Raw genomic sequence first — 27,901 nt, forward strand, 5'->3', positions numbered from 1 at the left:
GGCTCCAGAGAAAGGAGCAAAACAAAAACAAAACCAGCACCAAGAGGAGGTGGATGGACCCCAAGGGCTGTTTCTCACTAATTTTGCCCAGAGAGGACCTCTCCTTGGGCTGTCGCCTCCGACCTGGGCAAGGCCTCCTATCATGAATTAATAAACCGGACATTGGCAGTTTCCCCCTTCACACTTGCACAGCGTGATAAACTGCAACACGCCAACCTCAGCCACGACGCCAGTCTCCCCGAAGCCCCGTGTGCCCTTCCTTTTGCCCATTTCCAAGATGGCGGTCGCGTCGCCGCCGCGATGCCACCGCGTCGCGGCCACGCCCCGCCCCGCCCCCGCGCGAGCCGACTCACCCCTCCTCCCGCCCGCGGGGCCGCGCCGCGCGCTCCCGCCGCCCCTCCCCGCGCGAGCTCCACCCAGGTCGCAGGCAGCGCGGTCGGCGGCGCCTATTTCCCGCCATTGTGCGAAGTGGAGGCTGGGGATCCGCACGCGCCGCCTGCCCGTGGCCAGCTGCTCCTCGGCTGTCGCCGCCACAGCCGCCGTTCCCTGAGGCGCGTGGAGGCCGGGCGGCCCGCGCCCCGAGGCTCGCCGTGCGTGGGAGGGCGCGGGCGACGAGCGGCCGAGCCCCCGAGGAGGAGCCGCGGCGCGGGACGCCGGGCCGCGCCGGCCCCGGCCCGTCGGCGAGATGCCCTGTGGGGAGGATTGGCTCAGCCACCCGCTCGGGATCGTGCAAGGCTTCTTCGGTGAGTGGCGGCGCCGGGGGCGGGCCGGGCGGTGGCCGCCGAGTTTGCCGAGCCCGGGGCCCTACCCCGCCGCGCGGCCCCACGCGGGGCTCCCCCGAAGGCTCTCGCGGCCGGCCGGGCCTGCGGGGGCGGCGTTGAGGCACCCCGGTGCGGCGTCCATGCCGGGGCCCGGGCCGCGGCTTCCCCGGCCGGCCGCAGGTGCCTCCCACCTGCCCGATTCGCGATTCGCGAGCTGCCAAGGTTACGCGGCGAGGAGCCGGCGGTCGGCCGTGATTGCCGGCCTCTCTCCCCTCGGTGGCGCACCGGGGGCCCGCGCCCCTTGTGCGGCAGTTCGCGGAGGGGGTCCTTGAACCTTCGGGGACCAGCTGAGACGGGGCAAGGAAAAGCACTTTGCCTACGGGGAGCCTGCAGGATATTTCAAAACTTCCGGTGTGTCGGGGGAGTGCTCGCTCTCAGCAGAAGTTGGCTCTAACTACTGTATTACACACATCCTCTCATTTCCAGATAAGATTGGGTGTAAGAGCTTAATTTTTCTCTTAGGATGACTTTAAAACCTGTCTGGTAGACGTCTCCTCTCGTGCCAGAGCTAGCAAGAAATGTGGAACTACTCAAATGAGCTCCTACGTAGAAAGAGCTGAGAATGTTGCAGACCAGCTTAGTGAATTTTAGTTGCAGTTTATTTGTAAATGCTACTTTCCAGTTAAGTGCCCATGAGGGAAAATTTAGGCTTGTGTGCGGTTAACCGGTCATTTTGGCCCCCTCCCCCTTTCTTTTTGCACGTAGGAGTGGTGGAGGCAAACCAGGAATCACTTAGGTTGTAGCACCTGGAGGTAACTTAGCGTAGTAGGAGTGGCCTTAGCTCATTTGAAACACCTTGGGGTATTGGTGAGAACGGCTAATGAGAAGCTAAATAGTCTCCAGCAGCCAAAATCTGTGGCGTAAAATCTATGTATTTTTTGTAGGTGGGACTCAGCAACTCTTTATTCATTTTCCCTATCGTTTGAACTAGTTTAGTTTTCTGATTCCCCAGGCAGAAACTAGAAGCAGCAAATTAGAAGAAGGCCTGGGTAGGCATCCCGATTGTAGTCCGTGAACATTGACAACCTGATGAAGAAATCTAAAACTGTGTGTATATATATTTTTAAAAAGGCAAAAAAAAAAAAAAATCACTATATCCATAGGGCGCTTTGAGGAAGGGGCACATATAGCTCCGCTATATCCTAGTGATTGATGGTCACAATGAATACTGGAGCCCATAATTGATGTCCAAAATAATGGCTGCACCACGTGGAGTGAGGATTAAACTGCAGAGTTGGTGGGTGTAGATGCATAGGTACCTTTTAGGGAAAATCCATCAAAAATAAAAAGTTTTGGTGCTTAAGGGTGAAGTTCCAGTTACAGATATTTAGAAAATTTATGAGAAATACCCCAAACCTTAGTCCTGACGGATATGAAATGATTTTATATTTGATGTAATTTTGGAAGTATTTGCCAGATTTTGCGACCTAAGTGTATGATCCTAAGGGGCACATCTCATTATAATATAGGAAGAGTATGCTTGGGTATAAAATCCTGGCTTTATGGTATTTTATAAATTTTGTAAATTGTTGTGGGCACCTGGACCTTGTGTTTCCCCACAGGCTGTCCTGTTTTCCCATACAGACTATGTGTTACAGAGAAGAAAATAATACTGCTTTATAGTCATGATTTTGGCTTTTTTGGTAGAAGCTGTTCTGAAGTATATATTTTTACTGTATTTTTTTTAATCACCGTGAATATGTTGAAAGCCTCTATAATAACAGTATTACAGGTATGTTTCTGTGAGAAGTAAGTCAGGTGTTAAACTTGTAGACTCTCTTCGATTTTGTAGTAATTGTTTTAAATTGATTTTTCACCCAGATAGAGAAATGTCTCTTGTGGTTTATGAGGCCTTTCTTGGCTCCACCTCTACCTAGCTCTCAGACCTCATCACTGCATTCCCTCTCCTATTGAACCCTCCTTCATTTCTTTGATTTTGAACCTTGCCTCTAGGCCTCTGCATCAGCTATTTCCTTTGTTCCCCTCCTTCTAGTTCCACTTGTACTTTCCTGGCTAACTCTTACTTTTCTTTCAGGAACGTAAGTTTAGGTACTCCCTGCTTCGATTACTGCAGGATCCTGTGTGTCCTGGAAAGTAACATGTGTTAACCTTAAAAATAAAACTGCCAGTTACTGTACCAGTAAAAATGGGTTTATTGGGAAATAACAGAGAAATTGCAGTTGGGGACATGCAAACTATGGTAAACCGTAGACAAGTCCCACAAAGAAGAGGAACTTTATTTTACAGAGGAGGAAGTTGGGATGGATTATTTTGAAGGAAAGCCCATTGGAGAAAAGCAGGAGTTGAGGGTGATGCTCGTTTCTCAATGGCTGAGTTGTAGGGATAGTAGACTTCTTAGAGGAGATGCAATGTACATCTCTCCCCAGCCTGTAATTGATGATTCTTTCCTGTTGAAGATTCTTCTCCTAAGGGGTCTGTAATTGACTTTTCTTGTAATTGACATTGGGTGGTACAGCTCTCCTTTTCAGCCTCCCCTTCTAGCATCCCAGGTCCACTTTATTTTTCTTAATTTATTAATTAATTTTTTAAAAAAGACTTTATTTGCCAGAGAGAGAGCACAAGCGAGCACAAGCAGGGGGAGCAGCAGGCAGAGGGAGAAGCAGGCTCCCTGTTGAACAAGGAGCCCAATGCATGACTCGATCCCAGGACTCTGGGATCATGACCTGAGCTTAATGACTGAGCCACCCAGGCATCCCTTTTTTTTCTTAATTTATTTTTAAAGATTTTATTTATTTATTTTAGCACTCATGAGAGTGCTCGCATGAGCGGTGGGAAGGGCAGAGGGAGAAGCCGACTCCCTGCTGAGCAGGGAGCCCAACTCAGGGGCTCAGTCCCAGGACCCCGGGACTATGACCTGAGCCAAAGGCAGAAGCTTAACCAACTGAGGCACCCAGGCACCCCCCAGGTCCACTTTAGTGAGGTTTCCCTTCATTACTTTTCACATATGTAAAGCAAGTTGTTGAACTTGTTCCCTGGGTTCCTTTGCTACATTTTTTACTCAGGGAATTCAGGGCCTGTATCTGACTCAATTCACCAGTATATCCTCATTGCCTGGAATACACTTTGACATTAAAAATGCTCAGTGAATATGTGCTGAATAGAGGCAGTGAAAAGACTGATTAATCAGTCAGGTGTGAATTGGGATGGATACTATGACCACAAGTCTCAGACTTAGGACAGTCCTGGTGGACCTCATAGTGATTCAGAGAATTCATGATCCTACCAGGTATGAGTTACTTTCACATCCAAGTCCTAATTCTTTCTTCTTCATTCAGATAGGAAACTTGAAATTCGGTGAGTGGCTAATCATAACTACAAGGGTCATAATTCATCTTCGTGAATCAATCTGTATTTGATTTTTTATCTGCTATATTACAATTGTTCATATGTAAATTTTTTCCTGTAAGCCTTCATAAAATATCTTTAATGTTTCCCTTGGAGTTTCTAAAAGATTTTATGTACAGGACATTTAGATCCAAAGCTTTAAACTGTGATTTAGAAATACTTTAGTTCAACATATCTTTGTTGGTTTCTGTTATGTGCATAGCGCTGATGGCTTAGTCCCTGCAGTGATTGTTCATATAGTGATCCATATCAAATCACTTCCTTTAAACAAAGGCAGGAATCTTAAAAAAAGGGAAAAAAAAGTTCTGTATACTTTTTTTCTTAATCACTTAATATTTAAAATAAATTTTCTTAAATTAACTGCTATTAATTTTGGAAAAAGTAGGAATGCATATCGACTGATTTCTTTCACTATTTTCTCTTTAGATTGTTGGTTGGGTCAAGATCATTATTGGTTATATTTAAGGTACTTTGGTTGTATCTAACAACCAGACTAGCTCATGCAAAAAGCAGTGGTTTGCGGAGGAGGGTAGGGAGAAGTATTTGATCGCTAGCATTTTATTTTATTTTTTAAAGATTTATTTATTTGAGAGAGAGAAACAGAGAGTGCAGGTCGGGGAGAGGGGCAGAGAGAAAGTCTCAGGCAGACTCAGAGCCTGGTGCGGGTCTTGATCCCAGGACCCAAGATGATGACCTGAGCTGAAACAATGAGTCAGACGCTCAACTGACTTGCGCCCTCCAGGTGCCCCTTGATCATTAGCATTTTAGAGAATCTAAAGCAACAATAAAATTGACTAAAAGTCAGTCTACTTTTTTTATTGTCACCATGATTCTAGACAATTCATCCCCTTTTGTTTGTACCTACCTTAGATCTCTCCTATCATCCTGATCTTGGTAGGCCACTGAAAAAAAGCATTTGTTGTAAGGCTGTAGAACCCAAAGTTAAGAAGGGTGTCTTGGCATCCCAGGAGTGGAATCAGGAGCTGGAAGGTTAGCAGGAATCTAAGCAACTCTTGTCAGTTTTTCTCCCGTAGGCCACATTCATCTCTGTACATGAATACAATTATCTCTACTCCACAGCTCCCAAATTTACTTGTTCTCAGTTTCACACCAGGTAGCATCTTTACTTTAAACCCAGATGGTAGGGCTAGAGAATCTGGTTGGCCCAGCATGGAGTCAGGAGTCTAATCATGCACCAACAGCTGTGGTCAGGGCAGTTATGTAGGACAGTCCTGACTGTTGAGGCCCATACCTCAACATGGGGCAAGTTCTCTGAGGAGAATGGATTGGGCACCTGCAGCAAAAGGTATAAATATGTGTATATGAATTTTTAGGTTGTTAAATAATAACTTGTACGTGGTTAAAAAAACCACAGTGGTATTAAATGAGTAAAAGGATGCTCTTTCCCCACAGGTAACCACTTTGTTTCTACTTTTAGTGCCTTTATTTAGTTATTTATTATTTTTAAGATTTTATTTATTTTAGAGCGCGAGCAAGCGCATGCATGAGTGGGAAGGGCAGAGGGAGAGAATCTTAAGGAGACTCGGAGCTGAGTGCAGAGCCCAATGTAGGGCTCGTTCTCAGGGCCCTGATATGACCAGAGCCAAAACCAAGAGTTGGATGCTTAGCTGACTGGGCCACCCAGGCGCCTCTTAGTGCCTTTATGTTTACAATTTTAAAAAAAAATTTTTATTATGTTTTGTTAGTCACCATTCAGAACATCATTAGTTTTTGATGTAGTGTTCATGATTCATTGTTTGCTTATAACACCCAGTGCTCCATGCAATACGTGCCTTCCTTAATACCCATCACTGGTCTAGCCTAATCTCCCACCCCGCTCCCCTCTGAGTCCATCCTCTCCCGTGGTCCATTCCCCTTTCTGTTTACCCTCCCTTCATTCTTCCCTTCCTTCTCCTGCCGATCTCCCTGCTATTCCTTCTGTTCCATAAATGAGGGAAACCATATGATACTCGTACAATTTTTATTGAGCTATAACTCATATAACATGAAATTAACCATTTAGAAATTACAATTCACTCTAATTTCCATCACCCCAAAAAGAAATCCTGTGCCAGTTAGCCAGTCACTCCCAGTTGCTTCCTCCTTCATTCTGTGGCAATCAGTCTACTTCTGCTTATGATCTACCTGCTCTGGACATTCATGTAAATGGAATAATACTGTGGACTTCTGTGTCTGGCTTTTCACATAGCATAATATTTTCAGGGTTCAACCATGCAGTAGCATATATCAGCACTTCCTTTTTATGATTGAAAATAGTATTCCATTGCATGGATATACCACATGTTGTTTATCCATTCATTCATGGATTGGCCCTTGGTTTTTCCACTTTTGGGTTATTGCAAATAGTGCTGTTGTAAATATCCATGTGCAAATTTTTGTGTGAATGTACGTTTTCGGTTCTTCTGGTAATATACCCAGGCATGGGCTTGCTGGGTCATATATAATTTTATGTTTAATTCTTTGAGGAACTGACAAACTATTGTCCAAAATGGCTGCACCGTTTTAAATTTCCACCAGTAATTTGTGAGGTTTCCAGTTTCTTACATCTGTCTAACACTTGTTATTTTCTGTTGTTTTATTTGTTATAGCCATCCTAGTGGATATGAAGTGGTAACTCCTTGATTTGCATTTCCCTAATGACTAATTATAATAGCATCTTTCAATATGCATGTTGGCCATTTGTATATCTTCTCTGGAGAAATGTGTATTCAAATCCTTTGCAGATTTTTTAATTAGGGTTTTGTCTTTATTGTTGAGATAGACTTCTTTGTATATTCTGCATACTAGACTTGTCAGAAATATATTATTTGCAAATATTTTTTTTTTTTTACCATTTTTTGGATTGTCTTCACTTTCTTGGTAGTGTCTTTTGATGTAAGTTTTTAATTTTTTGTGCATAATACACAATAATTTATGTAAGGGAACAGAAAACAACAGAAAAACTTCCATAACATTTTACTTGTATAAGTTTTTAATTTTGACGACGTCAGATTTATCCAGTTTATATCTTTTCCCTTTGATTGCCATATTTATGAACCCATTGTCTAATGCCAGGTCATAAAAATTTATACTTGTATTCTAAGAGTTTTGTAGCTTGAATTCTTAGATTTAGGTCTTTGATTCATTTTGAATTAATTTTTTTATAAGGTATGAGGTAGGGATCCAAATTCATTCTTTTGCATGTGGATAGTCAGTTGTCCTAGTATCATTTGGTTTTGGTTTATTTTTTACATTTACCAGTTTATTATAAAGGATATTATAAAGTATACAGATGAAGAGGGACGTAGGGTGAGATCTGGAATGGTACCTCATGCTTCTGTCTCCAGAGAACTAGGGTATGCTAGCTGCCTCCCAGTAGTGGATGCATTCACCAACCTGGAAGCTCCTGCACTATTTGTTGAAAACACTGTTCTCTCTCCAGTGAATGATTTTGACACCTTTGTCAAAAAAATCACTGGACCACAGATGTGTAGCTTTATTTCTGAACTCTCACTTCCATTGTATTGGTCTATGCATTTATCCTTATGCCATTGCCCTGATTACTGTAGCTTTGCCGTAAGTTTTTAATCAGGAAATGTGAGTCCTTCAACTTTCTTCCTTTTTGATATGATTTTGGCTCTTCGGAGTCCCTTGCATTTCCTTGTAAATTTAGAATCAGATCACCCATTTCTGCAAAAAAAGATAGCATTTTGGTAGAGATTGCATTGAATCTGTAGTGCTTTTAGTTCTTTTGATAATAGAGAATAGTTAAGATAACAGACTATAGAGCCGGACTGTTCAATCAGGACCATACCTGGGTATTTGGCTCCCTAGATCAGTTTTTTAAATACCTCCCTTCTTACTACAGAATTATTTTCAGTAATAATCATTAAATGAAGCCACATACAATGCTTAAGATATTCCATATTTCAAAACAGTTCTAGACATTGCTTCTATCATCTTTTGTCCCCTGCTCCCCCATTTTCGAATATTTTTTTTGTTCAATTCCACTGTGTTGATGTTGTTTCGTATCGGCGGGTACCACACAGGAGATTTGAAGATTTTTGTTTTACTTGTATAATGAATTCTTTGAATAAAAATAACTTCCCAAGTTCCTGCAGTACAAAAAAGAAACAATTGTCTGATAATAAGTGAATTTTAATAGGACAAACAACTGCAAAATACACAGATTAGGCAGTTACCAAATAGTGCCACTGATGTTTATGTATTTTCTTGATTCATTCTTTAGTTACAAATAGCTGAGAAGAATACATTTCTGTATTAAATCTATTATTCAAATTCAGTGAAATATTTCATGTATGAGCTAAAATTTGCACCTATTATACCTCTCATTTCACAGTTTTATATATTAAACACAACCAACCACTTCCAATTTACCTCATAGAAGATAGAATTGAATAATTCAAGTTTTGTTCCTTCATCTTTACAATCGCCGTGTTGTTTATTTAAAATCTGTTGTATGCATGTGGGACTGTAGATCCCCACACAGGGGTTGGGGGATACTAACCACCCCTAAGCAAGTTTGTACTGTTCTGGACCACTTCTAAGATTTACTGTCCAAACAAATGCACTTAGCCCAGTCTTTGTTGGGAAGAACTGACATCTTGACAATATTGAGTCTTTCTATCCATGAATATGGAATATTTCCCCATTTATGTGGTTCCTTAATTTCTTTCATCAGAGTTTTATAGTTTTCCTCATACAGATCTTGTACATATTTTCTTAGATTTATACATAAGAATTTCATTTTGGGGGATGCTAATGTGAATGGTATTGTGTTTTTAATTTCAAATTCCGCTTGATCATTGATAGCATGTAGGAATATGATTGACTTGTGTATATTAACCTTTCATTTTGCAATCTTGGTATAATCGTTTATTGGTTCCAGGAGGGTTTTTTTGTGGATTCCTTTTGGGTTTTCTACATAGAAACATGTCATCTGCGAATAGACACTTTTATTTTTTCCTTCTCTGTCAGTATACCTTTTACTTCCTTTTTTTGTCTTACCGCATTAGTTATGACTTCTAGTAGTGTTGAAAAGGAGTGGTGAGAGGGACCTCCTTGCATTGTTCCTATCTTAGTGGGAAGCTTCTGGTTTTTCCCTTATTTTTAATTCTTCGATTGCTTTCCTTTTGAATGTAAAGTCATATTCTAAAATTACTTCTTCCCTCCAGCAACTTTAGATACTATTTCAGGGTTTCTATTTCATAAGATGAGAAAGTTAGTGTCTGTACAACCTTCCATTGCTTCTGTCTAGTTTGTGTCAGTCATTGTGCATTACCAAGGTTTATAGTACTTTAGTGCTTTATCTGATCATACTATAAAGGTCAAAAACCAATGAATAGCATTTCTATTATTATGATTGCATAATTGCTTTCCCTGCAGGACCTGCTAGTTTGGGACCAGTAGGGAAGGAAGTATAATCCTGTCATTAAATTATTTTGCTTTAAGCACAGTGTTTCAAGAATCAAGGTCAAATGATTTCTCTTACACTCCGGAGTTTACTATCAAGCCATAATTTATAATTTTTCATCATAAAGTAGGTTTTACACTTTATTAAATACCTAGTTTTCTGTCCCCTGAGATGGTTATATTTTTTCTTTTAATCTTTTTTTTTTTTTTTAAGACTTTATTTTTTTTTTTGACAGGGGAGAGAGTGCGCACGGGCAAGGTGGGGGGAGTGGCAGGGAGAGGGAGGAGCAGACTCCCTGCTGAGAAGGGAGCCGTCTGCTGGCTCTATCCCAGGACCCTGGGATCATGACCTGAGCCCAAGGCAGACACTTAACCTGCTGAGACACCTAGGCTCCCCTTTTCTTTAATTTTTTAATGTTCTAGATTACACTTAAAGATTTTCTGATAATAAACTATTTTTGTATTATTGGGATAAGTACTGCTTGGTCTGATTTTTTTTTTTTTTAATACTCCCATTGGATTCAGTTGACAGTTTATGTAGGATTTTTGCATCTTTATCTTTTGTGAACTTTGCTTTAAAGTGTAAAATTATCTGGACTTGGGACTTATGGCATTGAGAGGAAGGATCAGCAGTTTTTTTTTCCTCTCATGTCAATATTAGATGTACAGTGTTCTTTGACCAAATTGTGGTTAACAGTGTGAACTCTGCCAGTCTTGTGGCAGTTTTGGCAATTTATATTCTTCAAAATTTATCCATTTCTGGGTGCCTGGGTGGCTCAGTCGGTTAAGTGTCTGCCTTTGGCTTGGGTCATGATCCCAGGAACCCCTGCTCAGTGGGGAGTCTGCTTCTCCCTCTGCCTCCCTACCCCCCCCATGCTCGCTCTCTCAGGCGTGCGTGCAAAAATAGTCTTTAAAGATATTTATCCATTTTACCTCAATTTTCAAATATGTTTATAATTCATAGTATTTCACAGTTTTTAATATTTCTGTTATCTATATAGCATTTCCCCTTTTTTCATTTTGTTCTTCTGTTGTATAGTTATTTGTTTTCTTTTAGTATTGTGTTCTGTTTGTATCTTGTTATTTTTATTTATTTATGTGATTCTTTTGAATTTTCTTTGTTTTTCTTCTAAACAGGCTTGCCAGAAAATTTGCCCATCTTACTATTAGTGATTTGTATTAGTGGGTTTTTTGTTCTCTGTTTCATTGATGTTTGTCCTTTATTTTCTTATTCTTTGGATTTGCTCTGTTCTCTTTTTCTAGCTTTTTAAGTTGAATACTAATAAGCTCATCCATTTCCATTCTTTCTTGGTACTTGATAAATGTGTTTGAATCTAATTTTCTCTGAACACCACTTTAGTAGTTCACGAACATTAACCCTTGTAACTTTCTTTGTTATCCATCTTGGAGAATTTCATAATTACCCCTACCAATTCCTCTCCAAGGATTATTTATTCGTAGGGGCTTCTTTGTTTAAAAAACAAAAAATCATCGTAGAGCGGTGCCTGCGTGGCTCAGTCGGGTAAGCGGCTGCCTTTGGCTTGGGTCCTGGTCTCAGGGTCCTGGGATTGAGTCCTGTGTAGGGCTCCCTGCTCAGCAAGGAGTCTGCTGCTCCCTCTCCCTCTTTGTGCACGCACGCTCTCTCTCAAATAAAAAAAAGTCATTTTAGACATAAGGGTGCTTATGTGTTAAGCTTTCCTTTTTTTGTGAGTTCTTGTCTCATTTTGGACAGAGAATATGCACCTGGCATCTGTTGAGGCTTCCTCTTTGACTAGTACATAGAACTTTTGTGAATGTCTCATGTACTAAAGCAGTACCCTGAATATTTATATTTATTGGAGAGCTTATTATGTTCTTCATACCTGCTGTATACTTACTTTTGTGTTTTATGCTTGATATGTGTTTCTGGGAGGGCTGTGTTAAAAGTCTCTAATTGTGATTTCTGTTTTTCTCTTTAGTTCTAAAAAAAGTTGCTTTATTTTGAGGCTATGCTGTCAGGTGCATATGTATTTTCTTGAGCAGTACTGTATTAAAACTTATGTTTGTATTATTGCATTTCTTTTTCTTATTGAACAGAAATTTGACATTTTCACCAAGTTCTTCCAGTATTTCATTCATATAATTTATTTACTGAGAACTCTGATTTCTTTGTGGATGTTCTTCAATTTGCCCTCTGAATTATTCCTCTAATTTGTGCCAGTTGCTTTTTAGGTTTGTTGTTTAATTGTTATGCTTGTGTGTGTGGTTTTGTTTTTTGTTTTTTTGTTTTGTTTTTTTCATTGCATTCATGAGTTCGTTTTTTTTCTTGGATCTCGGGTCTTTCTCTTTAGTGGATTCTTCATTTTAAATTAAAATGTTTTTAAAGATTTATTTATTTTAGAGAGTGAGAGCATGAGTGGAAGGGGCAGAGGGAGAGAGAATCTCAAGCAGACACCACACTGAGTGTGGAGCCTGACACAGGGCTTGATCCCAGGACCCTGAGTGGAAACCAAGAGTCAGATGCTTAACTGACTGAGCCACCCAGCTGCCCCTTAAATTTAAAAATATTTTTAAGAAAGGTTGTGTTTTCGAAAAGAGAACAAGAGCTACATCACACAAAGATAAAAGAGTTTGCTAAGAAGACATAAGTGTAAACGCACCTAACAGCAGAACTTCGCAATGCGTGAAGTAAAAACTCATAGAACTGAAAAGAGAAATAGAGAAATCTGTATTGGAGATTTTACCAGTTCTCTTTTAGTAGTCTATAAGTGAACAGAAAATAGGCAAGGATATAGAAAAACTTCACAGTACCATCAATGAAGTATATCTGATTGACATTTGTAGAATGCTGCACCAACATCAGAATATTACATTTTTTTCAAGTGTACATGGAACATTCACCAAGATAAACCACATCCTGGATCATAAAACAAATATTAACAGATCTTAGAGTTGAAATCATCAGGTGTGTTCTCTGACCATAGTAAAGTTAGATTAGAAATCAGTAACAGATGACAAGAAAATTCAAACTCGTGGAAATAATGTTTCCAAACAATCCATGGATCAAAAAGTCTCAAAGGGAATTTTAAAATATTTTGAACTAAATGAAAATACAAGCATATCAAAATATTGGGATACAGCCAAAGATGTCCTAAGAGGCATTAAGTGCACTTATTAGAAGAAAAGGTCTCAAATCAATAATTTAAGCTTCTACCTTAAAACTAAAAATGAAGAGCAAAATAAACCCAAGTCAAATAGAAGGAACTACTAAAGATAGGTCAGAAATGAATGAAATTGAAAACAGAAGGAAAAAGAAAATCAATGAAACCCAAAGCTCTATTTTTTTTTAACAGAAGGATCAATAAAATTCATAAGTTTATAGCCGGACAAGCAAAGGGGGGGAAAAAAGACACAAATTACCAGTACCAGGAATAAAAGAGGAGATAAAACTATAGACTGTATGGACATGGAAAGGATAATATACGATAGCTCTATGGACATAAACTCAACAGTTAATGGAGTCATTCCTCAAAAAACACTGTATTTGTTTCCTATTTTTACTGTAACAAATCACCACAAACTTAGTGGCTTAAAACAACATAAAGTTATTATCTTACAGTTCTGGAGGCCAGAATGATGTGGGTCTTACTGGGTTAAATCAAGTTGTCAACAGGACTACATTCCTTTCTGGAGGCTCTAGGGGAGAATCTATTTCCTTGTGTTTCCCAGCTTCTAGAATCTGCCAGTGTTTCTTGGCTTATGGCCCCCTTCGAGTTCTTTTCTCATCTTATCACTGACTACTTCTGTCTCACTTTTCCACATTAAGGACCCTTGTGATTAAATTGGACCTACCCTGAAAAATCTCCCTGTTTTAAGGTCTGTCGATTATCAACTTTAATTCTATCTTCTACCTAAATTCCCCCTTTGTCATTAACATATTCAGTTTCTGGGGATTAAGATGTGTGGGGGGCCTGGGGGCCGTTATTCTGCCAACCACAACCACATGTTATCCACACTTACCCAAGATGAAATAGATACCCCTCCCCACCAATTTCCCCTCCTGCCTGTGTCCCCCTAAGAGCCTCTGTTCTAATTTTCATCTCTCTGAATTTGCTGCCGATTCTTGGTACCTACAATATTTGGAGTATTATAGGTGGAATCCTATAACATTTGTCCTTTTGTGTCTAGATTATTTTACTTAGCATAATGTTTGTAAGATTCATCCTTCTTGCCCTCATTGTTTGACAGAGTACAAAGGTAATTCAGTGGTTCAATGGAAAAGGATATATTTTTTTGGCTTTCTTTGTTTCTTTTTTTTTTTTTTTTTTTTGGGTGCAAAATGGTGGTTTATTAAAGCATGGGGACAGGACCCGTGGGTAGAAAGAGCTGCTCGGAAAAGGATATTTTCAACAAAGATATTGAAACAGTTAATATGTATTTGCAAAAATACGAATTTTAACCAAAAATTTCATACCTTATACAAAAATTAACTCAACATGGGTCACAGATCTAAGTATAAAACCTAAGACTATAAACATATACAACTTTTAAAAGTAAATGGAAGATCTTTGTCACTCAGGGTTTGGCAGTGAATTTTTAGACATGCATAAAACAAAACATTGGTAATCATCAAAACTAAAAACTTTTGTTCTGCAAAAAATACGGTTGGGAGAATGAAAAGATAAGCTATTGACTAAGAAGAATTTATTTGCGAATCCTAGAGAAGACTTGTATCCAAAATGTATAAAGAAAGCACGATGGTAACTAACCCAGTTGTAAAAAGGGCCAACATTAAATGGATGCTTCACTAATTCAGCATCATTAGCCACTAGGGAAATGCAAATGTGAACCGTGATGAGATATTACACACCTATTAGAACAGCTAAAATTGGAAGACACAGTGACAGTAGCAAATTCTGGCAAGGATACAAACAGCTGGATCTCTAATATGTTGCTGGTGAGAATGCAAAATGGTACAGTCATTCTGGAAAACAGGGAGAATCTTAAAAATTAATCATACATTTACCGTATACCCAGCTGTCCCATTCCTAGGTTTTTGCCTAGAGAAGTGAAAGCTTAATGTTCACTCAAAAACCTGTACACGAATGTTTATATTTGTTTTGTTTGTTGTTAAACCTGGAGACAATTCAACTGTCCTTCAACGACTAAATGGAGGAACAAATTGTCATTAAGTTATACCATTGAATACTATTCAACAATTAAAAGAAATGAACTATTAATATACTCATGTGTTGGGATTCCCAGGAGCACTCCTATCTTTAAAGATTCACTAAAAGGACTTACTGTGACTCTGTATATTTGTGTTCAAGGCTAAGATTTTTTACAGCAGCATAGTGAAGATATAAAGCCGGGTCATAAGGGAAAAAGAGACAGATGGAGTCTGGAGGAATCCGTGTGTGGGCCCCTTTATTCTCTCTCCCATGGGAGAATTCATAGATTGGAAGACTCAGTTTTGTTAAGATGTCAGTTCTCCTCAAATTATCTGTAGATTCAGCACAACTCTTATCAAAATTTCAGTAGACTTTACACAGAAGTCAATAAAGTGGTCCTTCAAAATTAGACCTGTTGAGGATGAGAATAATCAAGACAAACTTGAAGAACTTAAGTACTTGATTTTAAGACTTAAGATCAAGCCATAGGGGTTAAGACAGTATGACTTTAGTATTAAGACAGCATAAAGATAAACAAATAGATCAGTTTAACATAATAGAGAATGTAGAAATAGGCTAACATGAATACAGTGAGTTGATTTTTGACACAAGTTCCAAAGCAATTCAATGCTAGAAAGAAAGCCTTTTAATTAATGCTGGAGCAAGTGGATCTTTTTGGGAAAAAATGAGCCTTGACCCCTATGTCACAATATAAACAAAAAGATTAATTTGGTGTCAATTACGGACCTAATTGTGGAAAATAAAAAACCTAGGAGAGTATCTTCATGACCTTGGGATCTGTAACTTTGAAAGAAAATTTGGCAAATTGGACTTCATCAAAATGAAAAACTCATCAAAAGACATACAAAAAGAATATTTTTAAAAAGTACAAATTAGAAAATAATGTGCCTTACATATGTATGACTTAAGACTTATGTCTAGAATACACAAAGAATTAGTACAATCATTGATGCCACAACAAACCCATTTTTTAAAAATGGGCAAACTTGTGAATAGGCACTTCACAAAAGAATTTATTGAAATGGTCAATAAACATGAAAGGTGTACAATGTCATTAGGGAAATGCGTATTAAGGCCGCAGTGATATACCACTATGTATCCAGCAGAATGATTAAGATTAAAAAGATTGACAGGATCAAGGTAGCACCAACTAGAAGCTCATACACTATTGGTGAGAGCTTATATATTTTTTCTTAGTTCCCTTGACTTTTAAACCAGATCAAGATTGAGTGTAGTTTTGCTCAAATTCAGATGGCCAAGAATTCATAGTAAATATGATATAGTGATATGGGTGTGCTAAGCAGGATTCTTGGTTGCAAGTGACCCAACTTGATCCTACTTAAACTCAAAATCATGAATACACTATCTTAGGTAACCGAATTCATGAGTGGATTAGGTCAGACTCTCAGTTACAGCCAAATAATTAAGCCATGTCTACAGGAATCCCTCTCTGTTTTCCGCTGGAATGGCTTAATTTTGAGACAGAACTTAGTCATAGGGGCCACATGCAGCTTCTGACACTGAGTTCCCTGTGTACTTGAATATCTGGTAGTGCCATCCTTGTCCTTGTTTTTTGTCTGGAAAAACCTCAGCATGTTTCAGGTCTACCCCTCTTTAAATGCCCAGCTCAAGTACTACCTCCCTCAGAAGCCCTCTCTGAGATTATTTGCCCTGCATTCGTTTCTCTTCTTTGCTTTTGGCCGTTACTTTCTGTTCACCGCTTTTCTTTGCTTTAAGTTCTTCGGCTCTCAGTATCCTTATTGAACCTAGTGGAGTGCCGGACACACCGTAGGCTTAATGAATAATGGACGGTTATTGCATGGTTGATTTTTTTTTTTTTTTAATTATCTCTTGCAGTCCTTTAATTGTCTAGCACTACCAGATATTTGTAAGGTGGCCTCAGGAAAATCCTGTCTTTATACATGTACCTTACCACCTCCCAGTCACTCTCTGATGGAGCTTTATCATCTGTTAGGTGGCATGGTCATGTTTGTTCATTTTTACTTTTTCTTTTTTAAAGTAAGCTGTGCACCGGGTGTGGGGTTTGAACTCACCACCCTGAGATCACGAGTCGCTTGCCCCACCAACTCAGCCAGCCAACCCCCCCTCCCAAACGTGTCCATGTTTCTTGCACAAATGCAGTCAGAATAGCAGTGTTGGTGTGCTGTCATGACTGTGTTTCAACCTTTTCTTTAATATCCATTTTCAGTGGAAGCAAAAACACCCATTTTTTTTCTTTTTGTCTAATTCAATAATCATTTTATTGGCACTCATCTAGTGTAATAGTGGTTCTCAAACTTTAATGTGCGTCAGAGTCACTTAGAGGGCATTTTATTTATGTATTTATACTATTTTTTGTCACAATTTGCCAGTGGCACTGTATTTTTTCTTCTCAACATCCTGTTCTGCAGCTTCCTTGGCCCGTTTTGCTAGTCTGGGTGCCAGAGCCGGGCCATGAGAACACTGGCCAACGCCTTGCAGTTCTTTTCTGTTGTGACTCCGGCTTTCTCCTTATCTTAGACATTCCGTGTGGGCATGCCTGGTCCTGTCAGCTGGGTAGCCAGTTTGAGGTCTTCAGCAGAGCTGTCTCCCTTCTTGGGGGCCAGGGGCTTCCTGGGAAGAGGTTGGGCTCGGAGTGGTACTCCCGCAGCCACTGCGTGCTAGCCTGCAGGAACTCTGTGGACTTGTTCTGCCTTCTTGGATCCACTGAGATCCCAGAGGTCCGCGCCACCTTCTTGTAGACGCCAGCCACTCGTAACTCTTCTGAGCTGACGCCCCTGCCAGCTCGCACTTTGGTGTAATGCCTCACGGTGGGACACCTCACTGTGGGCTGGAGGGGTCCAGATACAGGGCCCTGGTGATGCGGCAGACCTTTTGTCTGCAGATCTTCTGTGCTGGCTGGTTGAACCATGTGGCCATGCACCATTGCCAGTCCTTGTGGAAGTGGGGCTTTGGGGTCATGCCATTCTGGCTAGGTGCCATGACTGCTCCAAGGGGAGGGGACTGCCAGTGGGTAGGGACTAGCACTGCAAAACACGAATTGCTAGGCCTCACCTCTAGAATTTCTGATTCAGTACATCTGTGGTGGGCTGAAAATTTGCATTTTTAACACCTCAGGTGATTCTAATGCTGGTGGTCAAGGAAACACACTTTGAGGACCAGTTTACTAGTGAATTTAACCATCATTCCACATCGGAATCGCCTGAGGAGTTTATTCCCACCTTTGCTCAAATATGTAAAAGCGTTTGGAAGCCCTGCTAAACATGGTGTTAGTAGGATTTTATGAGTATTTCTGACAATCAGCGCTGTAACAGAGACAATTCCTTTACTTCACATCTACATAGCACCTAGTGATGAATATAAATGGTGGAAGTATTGGCTAGTTGTGTGATTTGCTGGTTCTCCCAAAATAGGTATTCCTAATTCTGGCAATAATTTGCTTTGGTCTTGGCCAGCTCCCATAATTTTTTCCCCAAAGCTTTAGTTTTCTTACCTTTTTTTTTTTTTAAGTTTTATTTTTAATCTATATACCCAACGTGCAACTTGAATTTACAGCCCTGAGATTTAGAGTCACGTGCTCTGCCAACTGAGCCAGCCAGGTGCCCTGGTTTTCTTTTCTTTTATATGACATTGAAAACACCTTTCTCATCATTTTGCAGTCATCATCGTAAGAGTTGTCGGTGGGTGCTAAATCTGGGGGTTAAAATTTTTTTGCACGGTCTTGAAGTGTCTCTACCTTTTGCCCCCTTTGCAACTATTAAGTAAGCTGCAGGAGACACTTTTTAGTGTTGGGAGACTGGCTGTCATTTTGACTGGGTGATTAAAGTGAACATCATCAGTGAAGGGAAGATGGACATCTTGTCTCTGGATGGTACCTTTAGAAGGACACAGCATCACTAAGGGAACAGTCTGGTAGAGCAAGCACAGCTGCAGTCTCATCATAAGCCAGCGTCAGACAAACCCAAAGTGAGGAGCAGTCTATGTATATATATATTTTTTACAGGTTTTGTATTCCTCTTAAATATGAATGTCATAAAACACAGATAAAGAAAGATTGAGGGACTGTTCCAGATTAAAGGAGATTAAAGAGACATGATAGCTAAGAGCAATATGTGATCCTGGATAGGCTCCTGTAGAGGAAAAAGCGCAGTCAGGGATAGTATTGGAATATGGTGATCGGTTAGATGAAAAGTATGGTATCAGTTTTGAATTTCCTGAGGTTGGTAACAGTATGTTAGTTATATAAGATAATCTCTTTGTTCTTAGGAAACACATTGAAATACTTAAATGTGAAAGTATATGATGTGTGTAATTTAATCTCAAGTGGGTCAGGGAAATATATGAGACGAGATAAAGCAAACGGAGCAAAGATACAGGTATTCTTTGTACGATTCATGTGATTTTTTTGAAAGTTTGAAATTCTTCCCAAATTGAAAAAAAAGTTTTTTTAGAACACCATTTCATTTAAGGGTAGTTACAAAGAAAAACAATCTGTATAAAAATGTTTTCAAAGAGCATTGTGCTTTACAAATGATGGTTTGCATGCTGCTTTGTCCAAGTAGCTTCGTATCTCATTCTGTGGGTTATTCTCAACTAGGTTGTTGGCTCCCGAGGGCCTGCACGAGGCCAGCACTGCCCTGCGTTGGATTAGCCAACCCCCTTACTAGGGCAGCTGAGTGCCCAGTGTGGCAGCGCTCCGCCAGTGTGAAGTACCTCACCTGACCGCGTAGTCGGTTGTTAGGTATTGTCCCTTCAGCTCTGAAAAGTGTATTTTTCTTTCAGCCCAAAATGGAGTTAATCCTGACTGGGAGAAGAAAGTAATTGAGTATTTTAAAGAAAAGCTGAAAGAAAATAACGCTCCTAAATGGGTAAGTTGATTGCTGTTTGTAGGGGAGAGGGTTGGGCCGACTTTCAGTTTCTCTCTGAGTGGTAATCCATATAAAATTTTAGTATATGTGCTGCTGAAGCGAGCACTAAAATTTTAAACTATATACATTAATGTGTGCTGTCTTTTACTTTAAGTGCATATGTATTAAAATTGATTTTACCCTCTTTCAACTGAAATTTAAATTCAAGCAATTCAGTGCTTCTGTGTTGGTGCCCCTAGGTGGCAGTAATTGACCATGTTACTTTCTAAGACAAAACCCAGTAGTTGTGAGCCCTGAATGTCTTGTTTTATTACCTTCATTTAAAGAGCATTGGCATGTACTAGTCTTAAGAGAAGAGCTCAACAAAGCAAATGCCTTTCTGCTACTTGTATTCTTAAGGAAGAGCATCCTTTTACAGAATCAGATGTCATTTTACAAACTTGGAAGAACTTAAAAAATACTTTTGTGTCCAGCACTTTTGTTATGTTGACTGTTGAGATCACTGGCTTCCTAATGGGGCTTGGTGTGTGTGGGGGGGTGGTTCTGAATATACAGTCTCTGTATATATGCTTAATGTTTTACAGATAATTTTATTGACTTGTTTTCCTTTAAGGTACCATCACTGAATGAAGTTCCCCTTCATTATTTGAAACCTAACAGTTTTGTGAAGTTTCGTTGCATGATTCAGGATATGTTTGACCCTGAGTTTTACATGGGAGTTTATGAAACCGTTAACCGAAACACAAAAGCACGTGTATGTATTGCTTTTTTCATGAAACTTTCTTTTGATAATTAGTGATATTAATTTTATTTATCCTTGTGCTGTTTATGGTGGTTTTGATTCAGATCTACTGATACGATGCTGTTATCCTTTGTTTTGGATCGTAGGTCCTTCATTTTGGAAAATACAGAGATGTAGCAGAGTGTGGGGTATGTATCCTTAAGAGATATAAAATATTTCCATAAGAATTTCTTCTTAAGCAGCGAATTTATTTCCTTTGGTTGATCTTAGGTATATTTATCTGGTGTGTAAATAAGTTCAGAGAAATCATGTGAAATGTTTTATTTACCTTTAAGAGTTTCTCTGATATGTTTTTGATCTTTTAAAAATCTCTTAGAAGGTAGAGTATTGTAAGTAACAAAACGAATTCCTTTCTTTTTCTTATATCTATATACTTGGTTTCAGAATTACAGGTTATGATAAATTCTTTTAAAGTAAAAGTGGAAGTTAACTTGGGGCTTAACATTTGCTTAATTAAATTTCATTAAATCCTGCCGCCTTTTCCTAGGAGGAAAAAAAGTTTTTAATAAACTTAAACTTTCTTTGATAAAGAGAAGTAATGGAAACTCTTACATTATCAGTAATGGGAGAGGCAAGAAGGCAGAGGACTTTAGATATAATTATGATTGTGGAAGGGATAGTCTTGGGGTAGAAACTTACTAGAAAAGCAGTTACAGAGGAACTACAGTATATCTGCATTTTTTTAAAATTGGTTTTTCATGTGGTTCTACTGAAACTGATGGTAATTGTCAATTGTTGGGGAAAAAACAAGTATCAGAGGTGGGGATTGAACAGGCAGGTGCTTAAGTAGAAAGGTTGCACCTTGGTGGAGTTACCTCCATTCTGGGTCTAGTTTTCTGCTTTGGTGCTCCGGAGTCTTAGTTTAATCAGATTACCTGGGGCTTTCTTTTTTTTTTTTTTTTTTAAAGATTTTATTTACTTGACAGAGAGACACAGCAAGACAGGGAACACAAGCAGGGGGAGTCGGAGAGGGAGAAGCAGGCTTCCCGCCGAGCAGGCAGCCTGATGCGGGGCTCAATCCCAGGACCCTGGGATCATGACCTGAGTCGAAGGCAGACGCTTAACGACTGAGCCACCCAGGCGCTCCTACCTGGGGATTTTTACATTCTGGGAGTCTGACTCCTGCTTCCCCAAACCTCAAAGAGATTGATTTATAAGCCCTAATACCAGCACGTTAATTCACAGTAGAAGCTGTTCCTGCTTGAGTGACGTGTTCTAGTTCAGGGCCAGTCTGGACAGAAGAACAGCCCTAATTTGGAAGGTTGCTGCGAAGATTATATTAAACAAAAATGTAACATCCTATAATTATTTGGGGGGACTTGTGAAAGATGGATTTACTAATAACATGATGAACTTGAGGTCTCCCAGTGTCTTTTTTCTTTGAGAGTGTTTTCATAGAGTAAAATGTGGTGCCAAGTCGAGTGAGTCAACTTTATAAATACTTGTGTCCCTTGTTTGAGGAGCCCTAAGTCTAATATATTAGCCTAATCTACCAATACACAGTAATGTAGTATCACCGTAAGGTAGTAATCTCAGCATCTGGAAATAGGAAAATAAAATAGATGAGTCTGTCCGTGTGTGACACTGCTGAAGGCAAAGAGTTCCGTATTGTGTTGCTAAAGATCATAAGTAAAAGCACCAAACGAGGAAAACTTTGGGCCTGGAAAGAAAGAAAGAAAGAGAGAGAGAGAGAGAGAGAGAGAGAGAGAGAAAGAAAGAAAGAAAGAAAGAAAGAAAGAAAGAAAGAAAGAAAGAAACACAGAAAGCCCTGCTTGTACATCTCGTACATACTAGCTCAGGCTGAAACCTGGTGTCTCTCTGGTCTTTCCCCCCTCCCCCAAATGAAATACACATTTTATTTTACTTTTAAGAGATTTTTTTGGTAATGTATGTACTAAAAGTAGTATGTGCTTATTAAAGTAAAATTTTAATATTACATCTTGGGTTCTTTCTACCTCTTAGGATTTTCTCAGTATATTTGAAATGGAGAACATTCCTTTTCTAGGGAATAATATCTGACTCAAATCTCATATCAGAGTTACTGCTAATGAATATTTCATTAAGTTCCTATTTTATAGGCCGATATTGATGTGGTCTATGAAAGAGACAGTGCTTTGTCTTTGAAAAAATTAATAAAGTATCCTGTTTATTACAAAGGATTTAAGTTTGTGATCAGGAACTATGTATTCTGGACTTGAGGGAAGGTAGTATATTGATGGTTGTATGTGAAATGATTTTATGTCCATTTTCTTTTTTAAAAAATGATAGTTTTTATTTGGTACTTGTTAATTCTTAACGTGAGATATCTACTATGGTTTTGCAAAAAACGGTTTGCTAATTAAAGTTTTTATTTTTCTTGATAAAATTTTAAATATACATTTTGTGTATATCACAGCCTCAACAAGAAGTTGATTTAAACTCCCCACGAACTACCACTTTGGAAAGACAGACTTTTTATTGTGTTCCAGTGCCTGGGGAATCTACATGGGTAAAAGAAATATCCTTTATTTGAAGTTTCTTCTATGTTGAGTGGTTCCTGATTGTTTTCTTAATTGAGAAGACCACAGTTAAATTTTGAGTTTTTTAGAAACTTAGTCTTTTTACACCGATGTACGAGTTAGCTGGGGAAAAAATTGTTCTTCATTTACAGAGCTTGTCTTTATTTTAATGAAATGTTTTTCATTTGTCCTAAACAAGAAAGGTTATCAAACAACCCAAGTATGCATCGTTGAGGAATGATAAAATTGTGGTACATTCCTATAGTGAAGTACTGTTAAAAAGATTGAGGTGGATTTAAAGGTACTGAAAAAGAGCGTACCATAATTAAACAAACACATAGTTTCAAATTAGAACTACTTCTGGATTTCTTAAGGGAAAACAACATGTAGGCTTTTTTGAGAGATGTGGAAACATCTCGGTATCCTTTTTATTTTTATTTTTTTATATAATTTTTTTAGGCATAGTTCACATACCCTGAGATGCATAGACATTAAGGGTGCACTTCAGTGGACAAATGCACACCCATTTAATTTACACCCATCCAAGTAAAGGACTTGTGCCAGAAAGTTGCCTCGTGTCTTTTTCCAGGCACCTCACTCTCCTTTTGTAACCACTGTCCTGATTTCTTTCACTGTAGCTTCATTTTACCTTTGCTGTGTGTCAAAAAATGGAATCATACAGAGTCTTTTGTGTCTGATATTTGTTCTCCCTAACACACTTGAGATTCATCCTTGTGTGTATATGTGAGTTGCTAGTTCCTTTTTATTGCTGATTTTATTTGTTTTTATTTTTTCCGCATGATGAGCATTTGGGTTGTTTCCAATTTGGGGCCTGGCATTTTGTGGCTTGGTTTTTTAACAGTTTTTTCTGTGTATCAGTTGTGATAAGTTGTATCTTGCAAGGAATTGTTTCAATATCATTTGGTCTCAGTTGTTGAATTTATGTCAGTAAGAAAGCTTTTCATAATATTTCCGTATTTTCCTTTTCATGGCTGGGAGATATCTAGCAGTGATCTCTTTTCATTTCCAATAATGTTAATTAATTTTTCTTTTACTCTTGATCAGTGTTATTAGTGGTTTGTCAAAGAACCAACTATTTGTTTCTATCTCATTGACTTTTGCTTTTATTTCCTTTTAAGCAAGTTTGGCTTTAATTTTTCTCTGGCTTCTCAAAGTGGATGCTCAGATCATTAATTCCAAATCTCCCCTTTCTTGTATTAGCATTGAAGGCTATACATTTCTTGCTAATCATTGCTTTGATTGCATCCCACAGACTTTGATTTGTTTTCACCATCACTCAACTCAAAATATTTTCTAATTTCCCTTGTGATTTCTTCTTTGTTCCTTGATCTTTGCAACAGTTTACTTCCATTCATCCCCCTCATTCTTTGTGCTGCTGCTGCTGTTGTGTACGACATTTGTACTTCATTTGTACTTAAACTATAGAGCCCACAGTATATTATCCTGTTTGCTTTAAACATTTGTCTTCTTGGGGCACCTGGGTGGCTTAGTCGGTTAAGTGTCTGCCTTCAGCTCAGGTCGTGATTCCAGAGTCCTGGGATCGAGCCCCACATTGGGCTCCCTGCTCATCGGGGAGCCTGTTTCTCCCTCTCTCTGCCGCTCCCCCGCTTGTGGGCGCGCACTGTCTCTCTCTCTGTGTCAAATAAAATCTTTGAAAAGGGGGTGTCTGAATGGCTCTCAGTAGGGCGTCTAGCTGCCTTCAGCTCCGGTTGTGATCCTGGGGTCCTGGGATCGAGTCCCAAGTTGGGCTCTGCTCAGCGGGGGCCAGGTTCTCCCTCTCCCTGCCACTCCCTGTGTTTGTATTTTCTCTCTGTCAAATAAATAATGAAATCTTTCAAAAAAAAATCTTAAAAAAAATTTGTCTTCTATGTAAATTAAGAAATGAGGGAAAAGTGTCTTTTGTGTTTGTGGTATGTTACAGTTTCTAGCTCATTTTTCTTTTTTTATGGAGTCATTTTACTAAGCTTTTTTGTTTGTTTTTTAAAGTACAGATCTGTTGGTGATTAATTTTTTTCAGCTTTGGTTCAACTAAAAATGTCTTTATTTCACCTCTATTTTTGAAGGATGTTTTTGCTGGTTATAGAATTTTGGATTGACAGCTCTTTTCCCTCCACAGCACTCTAGTGGTCTTGTTCCATTGTCTTCTGGCCTCCATTGCCTTTTTTTTTTTTTTTTTTTTTAAAGCTCCACAGAGTGAGTGTGGGGGTGGGGCAGAGAGAGAGGATGAGAGAGAATCTTAAGGAGGCCCCATGCTGGGGCGATTGCGCCACCCAGGCGCCCCTGGCCCCCATTGCTTTTTGATGAAAGGCTAGCCATCATTTCACTATAACGTCTTTGATTTTCCTCTGGCTGCTTCTGATGTTCTCTCTTTCTCTGTGGTTTTCGACAGTTCTGTGATGTGGCTGGGTGTGGGTATTTTTGTGTTTATCTTGCTTGGGTATTTTTGAAGTTTTGGATCTGTGGACTGGTATTTTTCAGATTTCAGCCTTTATTTCTTCAGATGTTTTTCTGTCCCAGTCTCTTGTCATTGTCTCGTTTTCTGGGGATTCAGTCACATAATCATTAGATGTTACTGTCCTCCAGGTGACTGAGATTCTGGGGATTTTTTTTTTTTTTTTTTTCATTTCAGATGTCTTATTTTTCAGTTCTTGATTTTTCATTTGGTTCTTTTCTGTTGTTCCCATTTCTCTGTTAACATTCCTTATCTTTGACTCATCTATCTTTTTTAAAGATTTTAACCACTTATTAGAGAGTGAGCACGAGCATGGGGAAGAGGGAGAGGGAGAAGCAGACTCCCCACTGAGGAAGGAGCCCAGTGTGGGACTCGATCCCACCTGAGCCAAAGGCAGACGGACACTTAACCAACTGAGCCACCCACGTGTACCTTGTCTATCTTTTCTTCTAAAATTGTGAATTTTAAGGTTTTGAGGGAGCATATCTCAACATAGTAAATGCTATATAAAAAAATAGTGAATTTTAGATTGCCTTTTTAGTGTTCTTATCTGCTAGTTCCAATATCTGAATCATCTCTGGCTTTATTTTTATTGATTATTTTAAATTCTGATTGTAGGTCATATTTTCTTGCCTCTTCATATATAACTAGTAATGTGTTAGTGTATGCTGATGTACAACATTGTCTTCCTTCCAAGAATGTTGCATTTTTTTCTGACAGACAGGTGATTTAAGTGGATCACTTTGACCTTGTCATGGCTTGGTTTTGGAATTTGTTAAGGTGGGTATGGAATGGCCCTCGGTCTGTAGGACATAGTCCTTACTCATGAGATGTGCTATTTTGGGGTCACAGCTAAGTGCCCAAGATGTTCATCAGGGTCCAGTTCTAGTATTGTACAAATCCAAAATCTCCATTTAGCTCCCAGCCAACTAGCAGCTGTTCCCTGCTAGCCCTCAAGGAATCCTGACTTGTACATCCATGATTTTGTGTTCAGCCAAAGACCCAAATGGAATGTGCATGAGTTTCTGGATCTTTTATCTGCAACTCTTGCCTCTCTGTTACTGTCCTGCAACCTCCAGTTGCTCCGTAGCCCTGAACCATGTGCTTTGTTTCTCTACCCAGCAAGGACAGGGCCTTCACTTCACTTTGTTGCAGTTTGGGAAATGTTCCCAAGAGAAAGCTGGGAAGAGTATGGAGTTTACTGGTGTTTCCTTATTCAAGGATTATAACCTTATGTTCCCTTATGGTGTTCAGTGACTGAAGACAGTTGCTCATGTCTTTTATCCAGTTGTACAATTTCTTTATAGCACAGGTAGGGGGCATGAGGTTAAGCCGTTACTCTCATGATCAAAACTGGAACTACAGCCTTTTAAAGGGTGTTTTAATTTTCACCAGATTGCCAAACCAATAATCTTTTATTAGCCCTGTAATTAGCCTACCTTAGGATATCCCTCAATTCATGGTAGATTTTTCTTAACTTTTCATTTAACGCCTATGTTAATGCAAACCAAGCTCGAGTCAGTCCTTCAACATCCTACACTCCCAGTCGTCACAAGAGGAGTTACGAAGATGATGAAGATATGGACCTACAGCCCCATAAACAGAAAGAGCAACATGCAGGTGCCAGGCAAGCAGGTAGTGTGTGCCAGCAGGCTTTCTGTGCATTTCTCTGTCAGATCCGTTTTCAGAATTAGTTGTGTACTATAGCTCTAGATTTAGGAATTGACAATGATTTGACAACCTTGCGTTGAAGTTCATCGCTGTTACAGACAGTTTTGAGAGTTTCTATAGTATTCTTTGGTCAAACTGTGCTTTATAACTGAGCACTTAGGCATCACTTAGTGAGAAGCGTCTGCTTTCCTTTTAGTTTGTAAGAATCTCAAGTGGTTAGTTGAAAAAGTTCTTTTTCTCATTCTTTATATTTTTATTTCAGCTCCTAAGTAATATGGAAGCCTAGTACTTTGTCCTGAAAAAAAATTTTTTTTTTTAAAGATTTTATTTATTTATTCGACAGAGAGACAGCCAGCGAGAGAGGGAACACAAGCAGGGGGAGTGGGAGAGGAAGAAGCAGGCTCATAGAGGAAGAGCCTGATGTGGGGCTCGATCCCAGAACTCCGGGATCACACCCTGAGCCGAAGGCAGACGCTTAACCGCTGTGCCACCCAGGCGCCCCCTGAAATTTTTTTAAAAAATATATCTGAAAACATCCTTTTTTCTTTTCCTTTTGAAATAGTGGTACTTTATTTTTTATTTTTTTAAAAGATTTTATGAGAGAGGGAGAGAGAGTGTGTGCATGCAAGCAGGGGGAGGGGCATAGGGAGAGGGAGAAGCAGACTCCCCGATAAGCAGGGAGCCTGACCCTGGAATTATGGCCTGAGCCAAAGGCAGATGCTTAACCCACTGAGCCACCCAGGTGCCCCAAGATAGTGGTACTTTAATTTGTAAGATTGAAAACATCAGAGTAAAACC

At 39.5% G+C, this 27,901-nt stretch overlaps 1 protein-coding gene and 1 pseudogene across 2 annotated transcripts in view; one reads left to right on the plus strand and one right to left on the minus strand.

The window, feature by feature from the left end:
* The first annotated feature begins 403 nt into the window (after positions 1-403).
* Positions 404-27,901, plus strand: part of MCMBP (minichromosome maintenance complex binding protein) — a 48,519-nt gene continuing 21,021 nt past the window's right edge. For both annotated transcript variants that reach the window (XM_045803279.2, XM_045803280.2), the window contains exons 1-6: positions 404-743; positions 19,574-19,659; positions 20,273-20,413; positions 20,548-20,589; positions 22,857-22,958; positions 26,923-27,067. In XM_045803279.2, coding sequence (XP_045659235.1) covers positions 686-743; positions 19,574-19,659; positions 20,273-20,413; positions 20,548-20,589; positions 22,857-22,958; positions 26,923-27,067 — 574 coding nt within the window. In that variant the 5' untranslated portion in view covers positions 404-685. The remainder of the gene's footprint in view (positions 744-19,573; positions 19,660-20,272; positions 20,414-20,547; positions 20,590-22,856; positions 22,959-26,922; positions 27,068-27,901) is intronic.
* Positions 17,127-17,773, minus strand: LOC123796036 (large ribosomal subunit protein eL13 pseudogene; annotated as a pseudogene).

This window comes from Ursus americanus, chromosome 6 (assembly GCF_024610735.1).
Source record: "Ursus americanus isolate L20-20 chromosome 6, mUrsAme1.1.p, whole genome shotgun sequence".
Taxonomy (NCBI): domain Eukaryota; kingdom Metazoa; phylum Chordata; class Mammalia; order Carnivora; family Ursidae; genus Ursus; species Ursus americanus.